This window comes from Penaeus chinensis, chromosome 24 (genome assembly GCF_019202785.1).
Source record: "Penaeus chinensis breed Huanghai No. 1 chromosome 24, ASM1920278v2, whole genome shotgun sequence".
NCBI classification, from domain to species: Eukaryota; Metazoa; Arthropoda; class Malacostraca; order Decapoda; family Penaeidae; genus Penaeus; species Penaeus chinensis.
This window is the reverse complement of record NC_061842.1, coordinates 14864819-14877765: the sequence shown is the minus strand read 5'-3', so window position 1 is coordinate 14877765 and position 12947 is coordinate 14864819. Positions and strand designations below refer to the sequence as shown.

At 33.9% G+C, this 12947-nt stretch overlaps 1 protein-coding gene across 1 annotated transcript; it reads right to left on the bottom strand.

Annotated features, from left to right (window-relative positions):
- Nucleotides 1-1296: 1296 nt before the first annotated feature.
- LOC125038117 (carnitine O-acetyltransferase-like) lies at nucleotides 1297-12236 on the bottom strand. Its single transcript, XM_047631421.1, is given in 15 exon segments — nucleotides 1297-3661; nucleotides 3781-3918; nucleotides 4049-4247; nucleotides 5273-5342; nucleotides 5345-5394; nucleotides 6151-6273; nucleotides 6792-6815; nucleotides 7602-7702; nucleotides 8185-8360; nucleotides 8487-8658; nucleotides 8854-9019; nucleotides 9237-9409; nucleotides 9510-9645; nucleotides 10749-10897; nucleotides 12080-12236. Coding segments are annotated over 15 exon segments (1929 nt in total). The 5' UTR covers nucleotides 12113-12236; the 3' UTR covers nucleotides 1297-3442.
- Nucleotides 12237-12947: the final 711 nt, after the last annotated feature.

The window sequence follows — 12947 nt, the reverse complement described above, 5'->3', positions numbered from 1 at the left end:
GATGCTTTTGAACCCAACAAGTTGTATTTACAAACTACTCAACTATGAAAGCACTACAAATGCAATCCATCATCTGAATACAAATTTATACCTCTCTAAATAACTTCTTTCGGGGTCTTTTTAATCCATTAGGAAGTCGCCATAAAACACATCAACCTGAGACTCAACAATGGTTTGCTTATGTAATATGTAAAAAAAATAATATATATAAGCAAAAACTGTGTAAAGTTCTTCCAATTTCACGTCTGTTTTTACGTGCAAACAACAAGACAGTCTTCTGAAATGTTTAGTGAATTATTGCTTGCACAGAATAAAACAATGATTATTCATTTGAAGTGCAGATTTTCATTATCTTAATTTTCTCTTGTTGAAGAGGGGATGGGAAGGAGGGAGGGCAATCATGGGGCACAGATAAAAACTATTCTAAACAGGATAAAGAAATGCATTTTTTATGTGATCCCACTGATGAAGTGGGATGCCTTATTTCTAGAAATTATGTACATTGGATATACTACTTAAAATCCTTCTCTGTTGGAAATAAAATAGGTAAATACACATGGTACAGTAATTTTTTGTGATACATTCTACTTGTGCTTCGATATGTGCATGCCGCAGATTGAATCCTATCTTTTATAAGAGTTAAAATATACACTCCTAAACCATCTAATATATTTGTTTATGCAAAAGATTTATTTTTCAGTACCCAAGTTTGACGATTCAAGAGAGCTTTAAAGCAATTATAATCTCCTCCTTTACTGATAAAGTCTGTTTGATAATGTGGAAGACAAATAATGTTGGAAATTAATGTTTTGTAAACTGGTTCTTTTTCTATGGCAATTTCCTACTTGGTAGCATTTTACTTCATCCCCTACTATCTTGATGCAAAAATGCTGCACTTTACAGTGTTACTGTGTAAGTATATGGGTCGCATTCTTCCTTTAACCTACTAACTACCACTGGTGTACAATACACGTCATGCCCACTGCCAGTCATTTTTTTTATTGTCTTTGCACATAGTTGGCTCCACATGTACATAGTCACCAAAACGTCAATAACAAGTACTGCTTATCTCATCCATTCACCCTTTTCCTTGATTTCTGGAAATACTCTTGTCATATATTGCTATTAGTAATGTTAATAACATTATAAGTGGCTTAGGGGTGGCTGGAGTAATAGGGACTTGCCATCAGTGAACAGTTACCAAAACTTATTTATATCATTTGCTAAGCAAAACAACTATAAATCAAAGGATGAAATAAGACTAGGTTGGAGGACTGTGAGAAATAAAAAAAAATACCTTTTATAATAACTATAATGTCTACAATAATAATAACAGCATTAGAATTGATAGCATTAGTAATAATAAACATTTTTCGCAAAAACCCACGAAAGAGTGAAATTAGGTGAGGTTATGAGATATACTAACTTCCTCTTTGGTGGCTGAGCACTTATGGAGCCATCTATGTGTGGAGACATGTCACGAAACAAAACTACAGTAGATACTACATTTTCAGGCAACAAGGGTTAAATACCAAAGTAGGTTTATCCTATTCCCTATGCACTTCCTGAGAAGGTATGCTTGCCTGATGTTACTTTTTCAAAACTAACCAGGAGTTCCTAATGGACACATCTTGTGAGATACACCATACTACCTTCCAGTGTCCAAGAAAAATCTTTATCAAAACAATTTCAAAATATCTGCTGCTAATACAAGGCACTATTATTTTGTAAGGAGGGAAGTAAATTCTAGTCAAAATATGTAACCTACTAAACATCTAAATTCAGTGTGGATATGGTGTATACCTTCCAATGAAGAAGCCAGCATGAGCTCTAATAAGCTTAATTTTAGGAAGAATATCCCATTAATCAAGGGCAGTGATGGTAAAAACCAAAGTCCCAAAAGAATGTTGTCTCAACTCCTGAAAAAGGTTTGCTGCAGGTATAAAACATTCTTCAAATGCACCTCTAAAATGCATAAAGGTAAAGCATCAATCAAAAAAATATTGAAGTTCTTATTGTGTCTTGAGAATATACATGTACCAATAATAAAAAAAATATAGTAGTAAGTACACATGATTTTCATATCTGGATAAAGTTATAGAAAATAAACATTGTTGGAAAGCCTTCTCTTCCCATATACTCTTTATATCATATGAAATTTCCTTACTATTAAAAGTTTATTTAACTATTAAATTATGTTTTTGGAAGACGGGTTTATGCCAAATGTAGGCAAGCCATTTCATTTTATTTTCATATACAATCAAAATTTCCTTGATCCTTCTAAACAAACTCTATCTCTGGTAATCATATATATGAAGAATATAACTTATTTTGCTCAGCTAGGTTTTCATGACCTCTCCTTTAAAAGGAACACTTAAGAGAGTATACAAAAATATCTTTGCTATCAATTATTTGCTCTTTTTCTTAGCGTGAACAAATAATACATAAGAAAATGAAGACAAATTCTTATTCTACCAAATCAATGTTACGAAAAAAAAAATAATAAAGAAAAAAAAAAAAATGAATAAATAAAGCTCAAAGTTTTCCATTCAAAGAGGATATGATGGATGTGAAAGTCATGATTATCTACAGAAATGGTGCCTAATTTCTCCAGGTCTATTTTCAGTTATCAAATAAAAATATGTATAAACTGATAATTGCAACTACGGCAATTATACTTCTGAAAAAAATCAATTGGATTCCCCAAAACAAAATATGTGCATTTTGAAAATTATAAAAAAAAGTAATTATATTCTTTGTTATGACCATGCTGATAGTTGTTCGCTTTCTTAAAGATAAGGTCTGCAATAATAACATTAAAAATAAGTAAACAAAATTAGGAAACTGCACTTTAATATGAAAAAACTCACTGGTATATCACACAAATATTAACAAAGTACAACTAACTATATGTACTACTGGCATAACAATTTTCTCCTACATTAAGGAGCTAAAATGTGTACAGCAATGAGTCCATCCTTCATACCATAGTTAAAGAACTTAAGACATGTTTTACACTGATGATACAGAAGCAACTGGAAACCTCACACAGTATACAATAACTATTCATAATACACTGTTTTGTACAATAATTCTGAGAGTAAAACAAGCAGAACTAATTTATACCTTTCTTTCAGTTTGCATGTAAATAAAAATACAACTAATTAAAATCCAGACTCCACTGGTTTCAAATAATTTCTGTAAATAATCTACACTAATAAATCTCTACTCAAATCCAAATCTCAGCCTTAAGAGCAATCTATTTTGCTGTACATCATTAAGTATGAATTCATAACAGATTTTCAAATAAGATTTAATATCTAAGTGTAAGAACTTTATAACCAGGCCAAAATAACATTATAAAATATTTAGTATAAGTTTTTCTTCAGATTGTTGAACAATGTAATGTGAGAGAACTATATTATTTAATGGTATTTGCACACTAGAGTTTAGCTTTCAGTCCACTCTTCAGTAGTGCATCATGCATATCCATTAAACTTTCCTCCAAAGCTGCACGGAAAGTTGCCGAATCTGTTTCTGGAGAAGAGTTGAATGCAGATGTTCCAAATACAACTGAATCTGGACGTGGATTGTAGCAACAGCCGTAGCCATCAGGTACAAGTGGACCAAAGCACATGAAGGCTTCACAGCGTGCTGGGACCTATATCACATGAAAATTTATTACCACACTTAAACAGATAATTATTTAACATATAATGTAGTGCAAAAGGTTATTTACAAGCTTAGAAAGAAAGGAAAGGTAAAAAAAAAAGTTACTACCTGACTGGTGGAGAGACGCATGTGGGAGCTTCTGATATAGCCAACATCCATAAATAGAGTGGGCACATCCATGCCCGCCTCAATTGCACAAAGCTTCAAGCCAAGGAGGTGACGGTCAACACCATATCCACGGACAGCCTATAAATACAACAAATAAATATGAATGAATTTAAATTTTCTACTTCATGTCAATTTTAATATTATAGTTTTCTTTGACAAAATGTTAAAATAATAAGAAAACCCTGTAAAGACTGACAACACAACTTACATCCTTGGCATAATTTTTGTGTCCTTCAACAGCCTTTCGTAACAGCGAGACCTTTTCATCAGCAGAGGCATTCTCATCCAACATTGTCTTGGCAAATTCTATTGACTCTGTTGAGCAAGAACGGATTGTTTCTGTGCGACCATGGAGGTACTTCCTGGTTGATGCAGACTCGTAGTGAGCCCCAGGTTCTTTGTGGATTCTGAGGAGCAATAATAGAAATAATCATTATTATTACAATTATAATTATAAGTAGTAGTAGTAGTAGGAGCACTATCAATAACAACAATGATAAATGTTATTAATAATTACTATTCATTTACAACCTGCCACCCCCCTTTATATGACGCAACACTGGTAGGGGTGGCAGAGGTGGTATCCACCCAAAGCAACTGCCCAAGGCTTAACCTCAGGTGGGCTATCTGGGTAGGAATCTGGAACATCTGGTCTTTGTGGCAGGATGATGGATTACCCCTGCTATCAAGGGAACTGAAGAGGTTGGGAGCTTGGGAGCTTGGAACATCCAGTCTTTGCCGCAGGATGATCATTACCCCAGCTATCAGGGGAACTGAAGCAGGAGGAAGTTGAGGTGGCTGCCCTCTTGACGGTGAGAAGACCTAGTAGCAGTACTATCAGTATGGCTGGAGGATCTGAGCTTAGGACTCAGATATAACTGAGACAAGCTGTGAACAATCAGGACAGCTGCAGAAAGAAACTTTGCCTACATGTTTCTGGAGACATTATTGGAAGAGGAGGGTATTTTCAGTAGCTGTTCCAGGTATCAAGTGGTGTACTAAACCTTATCCCCTAACTGAGGTCAGCTGAAAGGTGGGAAAGTTACGGGGCATATGTGATGAACTGCTAAAGGCTGGGGGTGGACCCCTATGACACAGGGTTTTGCATACAGTCATGGTTGCCATCTGGCAGTCTGGTCCCATTCTCCCAGAGCTGTTGAGGGGCGTGATCATCCTTCTATGGAAGGGGAAGGATCATCACTGGGACTGTAGCAACTACTGTGGCATCACACAGCTCAGTATACCCCCCAGGAAACCTAGGGTTTTGAACGCCATCGTGAGTTTGGTCATGGGCTGCCTGCAGTCTACATCGACCTTAAGGTGTTTGCCTTAGTCTCCCTACTAAGCCACAAAGGGAGATATTTTGCCCATTCCATAAAAAAAATCCCAATTAGTTTTATCCAAATATTTAGTAAATTTATGGAAGTCCTACCTGTAGAAGGCTAACTGAATAGCCATCTGTAGAAAACTGTCTGGACTAAGCCTTTGTGACTTAATGAAGAAGTTCCAAAACCAGTGAAGAGGAAACAAGTCATTTCCAAATCTTCTACAAGGCTGTTGAAAGAGAGAGAGAAAAAAAAAAATCTTTAAAAGTACTAATACTAGAAGTAACCAGTTATATAAACTGATGAAAAGATGAACAAATAAATAAGTAAAATAAATAAATCAAAATATCCAATACATTTCTATAATGACCTTCAAGATTAAGCCATTCCTACCTATGCAATGATTTCATAAACAGATATTATACAGCTGACTACACACAAACAAACACACACACACACACATATAATATATTATATATATATATTATATTATATATATATTATATTATATATATATAATATATATATATATATAATATATTATATATATTACATAATAGTAGATATATGTATGTATGTATGTATGTATGTATGTATGTATGTATGTATGTATGTATGTATGTATGTATGTATGTATGTATGTATGTATGTATGTATGTATGTATGTATGTATGAATGTATGTATGTACATAAAACTATACATGAAAAGGGTACCTACTAATCTTTGTTTCAACTTGAGTAAAAGATGAAAATTCTCCACAAGGATGATGGAATTTAGGGCGACATGAATTTATATATCACTATGATACAGGCTGATACTGGACTTCTGAATATCAATATAACACTTATGTCTATATATTTGTGTAATATAAACTGAAACAATTGATTCTCAGCATAAGCTCAATTTGCCTACAAGAAAGTGAAGTTAAGTATGTCTTCAATATCTAACTAAATCAAATACAGACAAACAAAACTCTCATCTTACCTGTCAAGAGCACACTTTGCATCTTCTATTTCTTGTTTAATGTCATCACTAATGTTAAACATCAAGCGCTGAGGTCTGTCAAGTTCAATTGCTGGGAGTTTCCTCTCTTTCATGCTGCTATCCCTGAAATATTTTATATGGTTGTAATTTTAGATAATACTGCTAATACTCAGACTTAACCAAATCACCAGATTTATTTGATGTCCCCTGTATTTTGTATTACAGTAGGCTCTGTAACTTACTTAACTCAAACTTATTTCTTATAATGACTGATAAAATTGCATCATACTTCAATTTGTTTTATAAGGAAGTTTTAATGACAAAAAAAGACACTCCTCATACATCTTACTTTGATATTCATATTGTCTTGCAGAGTATAAAATGCTTTTGTTTGTATATATATACAAACACACACATGCACTTGACATACACAATTATATACACAGATTTCTAAGAAAGAAAAGAAAAAGAAAAGGAAGGTTCAAGCAGATTATACTATTTATTTCTTTAAAAATCTGAAGCCAAAGATGGAATATTCAGTTTGGTGTAAACACTAATAAAAAGGGAAAGGGATAGTTTTCATATCAAAATATCAGAGAATTCCTTTCCTTTACTAGCAAAGCCAAACATCATTAACTTACTCTTTCTGGAAGTTTCCAGTGCTTCTGAAAGAAAAAAGTAACAAATGCTTTTTGAATAATATGAAAAATCGGCTAGACTAACACTTCTAAATGTAAAAAATAAATCACACAATAACTAGATTATAGAAAATGCATGCTAAATTAAGTAGCACTAATAGCAATTAAGAACAAAACTTTGCAATTATAAACAAAACTCTGCACATATAACAACTAAGCTCAAAAAACAAACAAAAAAACTTTCAATTATATGAAGCTTTAACAAGAAAAGCATGTGAATGAAAATTATTTGCAGAGAAACCTCACTAATATGAATCCATTGCTGAAGAATATAGTTAGTACACTATCATTGACAAAACTTCACTTTACAATGCAATAGTAAAGGCAAAGAAAATTTATCAACTCTTCAGAACAAAGGTGAGGGATAATGCAAAATAAAATATGTGATTTACACTGGGCCATTCTTAATACTGTTACCACTACTAATACACATCATAATAGTAACAAAAATAAACAATGTCAGTAGGTAACAGAACACTCAAATTGAAACTAGCCTCATTTTCAGTGTTCAATATAATTTCTTGGATGAAACCACCTGTAAGCCTTATAATCTGCAATGCCTTTCTCTAAATAAATACAAGAGACAAAGTAAACATTCTATTAGTGAGGCTTCCGTTTTTATTCTACAAAATAATATTCATTAAAAAAAAAACTATAATAAATGAAAATGGTCTCCTTACAAAATAAACTTGAATTAAAACATGCTTTACATTACAACACACTTTCTTACAACAAAAATAAGAGTTATCTTACATGAAATTCATAATATGATCCATTAAGTTGGCAATTGGTGGACCTTCTGCTGGTGTATGTTCATATGTTAGTCCTACTGCTCCTTTCTTCCCAATGATAAACTGGAGGCAAATTTCATAAAGTAGGACCATTAGGAAATATAAAATGTACTGCATTTCACTTGTTCCTCTGGTTTATGTATAACTAGGTGACTCTCATCCTGGCATTACTGAACCATTTATTTATCTACTGCAGCATAATCCCACTTTTCCTAAAATAATTATGCAGATTTATAATACTGTAAATGTCACAGACTTGTAATTATCTTTTCCAACTCTTACTTTCTTAAAAATCTTAAAAAAAAATATACATATGAAACAAAAGAATAAGCTTCAAGCTGCTACATCTATAAAGGCCTTTGCAATAAAATGGTAACTATGAACCCTGAAACAAGATTAAAGCACTTGAACTGGCTGAAACCTTAACCAATCTAACTGTGCATTTTAGCATCTAAAGAAATCCAAAGCTAAGGAATTCAATCTTGGCTCTATTATGCTGTATCTGCTATCAGCAATAAATAAGAAAAAAATAAAAAATCAGTTACCTGAATAGTCTTATCATACCACCTGTTGCCAGCATAACCCTGTGAACCATTGCCATGAACACAGAGTAATGCTGCATCAGTCATCTCATTCCCAGTTGGATTGACAATAGGTCCATCTAAAGCTACTAGGAAGATTGATCTCTGAATTTCTTCAATGGATGCCTTGTTCAATTTATCTGCAAAGAAATAAAGGTATCTTTATAGTTATTTGTTTTCAATATATACAAATGCTGGTCTTTGGAGAGTAATACAAATAGTCCTTTCAAGGAAAATCTCATAGGGAGCCATAAGTGATTACTTACCCTTTCTAAGTTTTTTATAAGCCTTCCCCCATACATTTCGATTCTGTGTACTGAGGATACCAACTGGATTGGTTGGATGGGTAGAGCGTTCAACCACATTTCGTAACTGATGCAACACTTGATTTATAGTCAGGGGTTTTCCTTGCTTTCCATATACATCAATCTTGAAGAACTAAAGATAACAAAAATAATAGGTTTTTAAATAAAATACATATTTGAATTTATGCTTCGGTAAACATAGCATGAATGTTATAACTTCGATAAAAAACAATTCCTGCTATTTTCAGTAAAATGAGAAATGCTACTGTATTAATCTATCAAAATCTCCAAACGAAGCTATCATACAAATATAAAATGTGCTACTTACATGATTGTTATGTGCTACAACAATATGTCTGGGAGGATTTTCGGACTGCCCATGATATACAATGGAATCCCGTGTTACTCCTGGGATACGGCATGTTCCCAACATCTTGAAGTACTGGGACATGTCTAAGAGTTCTTTGCCCATGTGATCAATGGGCACAGTTTTGCTAGAAAGTTAAATAATAAACCTGAAATCCCAAGCTTTGCTAAAAAAAAAATTATATCAGCAACTGAATTTCTACAATAACATTTTCCCTAAATAACTGTAAAATTAGACAGCATAAAATGATAAGTTATCTATTATGATGAAAGCCTGTGAAAACTAATTAAATTTTCAACACATGTGAAAAAAATACAGTATGCAGGCACAAACTTATGACTTACTCATCCAACATTTTCTTATAATCAAGAGCTCCAACAATAACTTTTGCAGCATAGCTTAGCTGGTCATCCAGGGTTCTGAATTCTTGTAATGGGAAAACTAGGCCTGGAGAGGACCATACCACCACAGGCCAGCGGTAGTCTAAGTATGCAGCGTTGATCCACCATTCACTGAGCTGTTATGCAGATTTATTCATATAAAAGCTGTATAGAAAACAGGTTATAAAAGAATTGTACATTCAATATTTTGGACTAATTTCATCAACTTCAACTAACCCAGTTGTCAGTTTTGTTTGCTCTTTGCTGTAACTTTTCTTGTAATTGTTGACCAATACCTCCTGGAGCAGCAAACTTTTTAACAATTTCCTCTGTTAACTGGAATTCTTCCTCAGTTACTAATGGTTTCACTGTTCTGCAAAGTTTAAAAAAAGGTAAAAAACATATTGCATGGACTCCCTAGAATACGGATTTTTAAGCAAATGCTATATACTATTTGCATAGGAGATTACATATTTTATATATAAAAATGTTTTCTTTATCATAAATTTGAGACTATACTTTGTTTTTAAACAGCAACCGTCTCACTCCATTTAGCTTAAAATCTGCTTGTTATGAACAAACTGCTATTAAACACTAACAAGCCTAGAATTTAACTGCACACATGAATATCTATCCATCAAAAAAAATAAGGGTTTTGAAAGGAACTCTCTGAATCTTCAGTGCTGAACAGTGTTCCTATTAAACCTTTCTAAATCAACTGGCTTCTCTCATTAATTTTTTTTCTATGAATTCTGTATTTTCACACATTTTATACTCTGAGTATAGCATAAGAGATCAACATATTATATTCTAAAGGAAATGATACATTCCCATTCTATATGCTGTAATTAACTGCACAAAATTGAAAAAACACTGAATGTCTATATTAAGCATCTAAAGATATATTACTGCTACCAAATATTTCTGTTGTATACAGTGCAGTATCAAGGACTACACTGAACCCATAAATTATGGCAATATGTCTATTACTTTTGTATTACTATACACTGTTAAAGTATACAAAAGGACCACACTGGCTAGGGAGAAATAAAAAGGGAGTTCAGGGGGTGGAGCCTAGCTAGGGAAATATAGCAAGGTCTTGGGGCAAAGCCCTTGGGTTTGAAGGTTTTAGGTCACATAGCAATCTCTGTAGTAGTTGCTTTAAGGACTGCACTTGCCCCTTGCAAGTGCAGTCCTGTTAAAAACTTTCACCTATTCTTTTTGGACTTAATTTACTAATTACTATTCAGTCCAGTCACTAATATTAATACATGATACATGATGCATGAAACCTATCATCAAACTTTTCCATAAGATCTAAACTATATGCCAATGCCAATGCTAATAATACAAGTGTAAATCATAGACATTGTAGAAGAACATCCCTTCTCGTAACTTTAGACACATAGGCATAAATGTTTACATAAACACAATGAGTAACTCGGTCTACAAGCCAATTCTAATAAAAGGTCTTACTTGAGATACTTATTCAGCGTCTCTTCAAGAGGAGGCACAGGAAGGCGAGGCAGTGACCCCTGATGATCATGAAGGGATCTTGATGGAGCGACCATTGTGTAACTGGATGCACACGATCGTATGTATCCACTCCAACCACTCCGCAGCCCCTGACAAGGTATCATTAACTATCATTAACTGAGACTGTAGTAATGTGTGTGTTTAGGATGCATTATATCTACTTGTACTTATTATTAGTTAACAGTTAGGAATATTTCATATAGCAGTTGCTGACACTTTTATGTTTGAATGCAGAGGTCTCTCCCTATTCATGGTAATGTAAGCCACTGTAATATCACTGTAAAGGTGATAGGTCTCTCAACAGCTGACAAATAAAACTCAAGTTGCCACAGAGTTATAAATGGAATTGAATAATTCCCCAATCAGAGAAATATCCCTTTATTACCAAATCTTTCTGAACTGACTGATTCTGATGAATATAATTTACCTTGTAATGTGGCACCACACATTCTTGTTCATCCCACTTCTTCATTAGTCAGAATGAATTCGGCTTATATTGTGGCTTAAACTCAATTGGCTATATATAATTTATTGAAAATTTTCTGCCATGTCAACATCTAAGGCGTATTCAATATACAGCGATAGGGTAGAGGTTAGGGGCTAAGCCCCCCAAATACAGCATTATGATCAGGTATTGTGGCAAAAGGGAAAATTGGGTTAACAATTAGGATAACTGGCCCGGAGAAAGGGAAGAAGAAGAGAAGGAAATGGAAAGGAGGAGAAGAAAAGACCATGCAAAATTTGAAGTGAGGGCTGAGGTCCAAAGTAGGGATGATTCCCTACTTTGGGCATCAGTCTCCATCTCCTAGACCCCCCCCCCCCCAACAACATAGAGCAAGTAGGGGGGTTCATGTTCAACTTATCTTTTATCATTATCTGCTCACCCTTGACCTGAAGATATTATCTTTGAAGTCCATGAACTTGGTTCTAATGACATAACTCAACTCTGCACAAAAACCTGGATTCTATTTAATATCTATATTCAAGCAATCTTCAAGATTAATCTAAGGATCTTCTATTGTGCATTAATGCCGACATCATTAATTGGTATCAAAATATTCACCCATAGAAAATAATATACGAATGCTACCAATGCTCCACTTTATACAACTTAGTCCAAAACGAAAACCATCCAATTAAATTAATAAAAATACCATACATTTTACCACAAAAAAAAAAAAAAAAAAATCAGCCGTACAACCCGCCCACTATCTATGGTAAATAAAACATAACAACATGGAACTTGGAGAATAAACTCATATACCACATACCTGCCGAATGAGAAGTGATGCTGATAATGCCATGATGTCAGGCTCACAGAGATCTATCAGCTGGAATTACAGTATCTACAGTTATCAGCTGGGTTGGACTCTGAACATCAGCTGACGCATAACAACACTCGCCCTTCCTTGCCAGAAAAACAGATGGCGGTTTCTGGCAACGACGCGAACCCAGACAAAAGGTGGTTTGATCGTTTTGAAGAAGCTTATTGTTATTTGTCTCTTCCTTGCTGCTTTTGTGAAACGAAAATGCATCTGAAATAATACTATGTACAACTATGTACACGTGTGTTTATGCATATGTCTGTTTTCGCAAATAAAAATAAATATATATAAGTATACGCAAATATACATATATAAGTAAATCATGCAGACACACACACACACACACACACACACACACACACACACACATTATTATTGAAGGCTATTCACATTTTTTCAACCTACAGAACCACCCTTCTTAAATCTTTATTGCATTATTCTTTAGTCTTTACTTGTGTGCTGTATACTGACACTTATTATATAGCGCTTACTAACTAAACTAGTTTATTTACTACTCGTCAACTCACAAACGCAGCCGCATACGCACATCGAGTTTCCTTGACTAAATCACACTAACTTCACATGAATTCCAGACGTATAGTTTCAAAGTAGTTAATCGACATGCGCCAACTTAGTATACTTGCCTTGCGTTAGTTTTTATTGCGGCGTATGTTGTGGTCAAGCATATATGTAGTATGACGACCGCATTACCTATTACCTATTTGCGAGCGGTGATATATCGCAGAAACTAAAATTCTTAATGACATTATGAAAATGAAGGACGTAAACTTATTAAACTGATATGCACTATCCA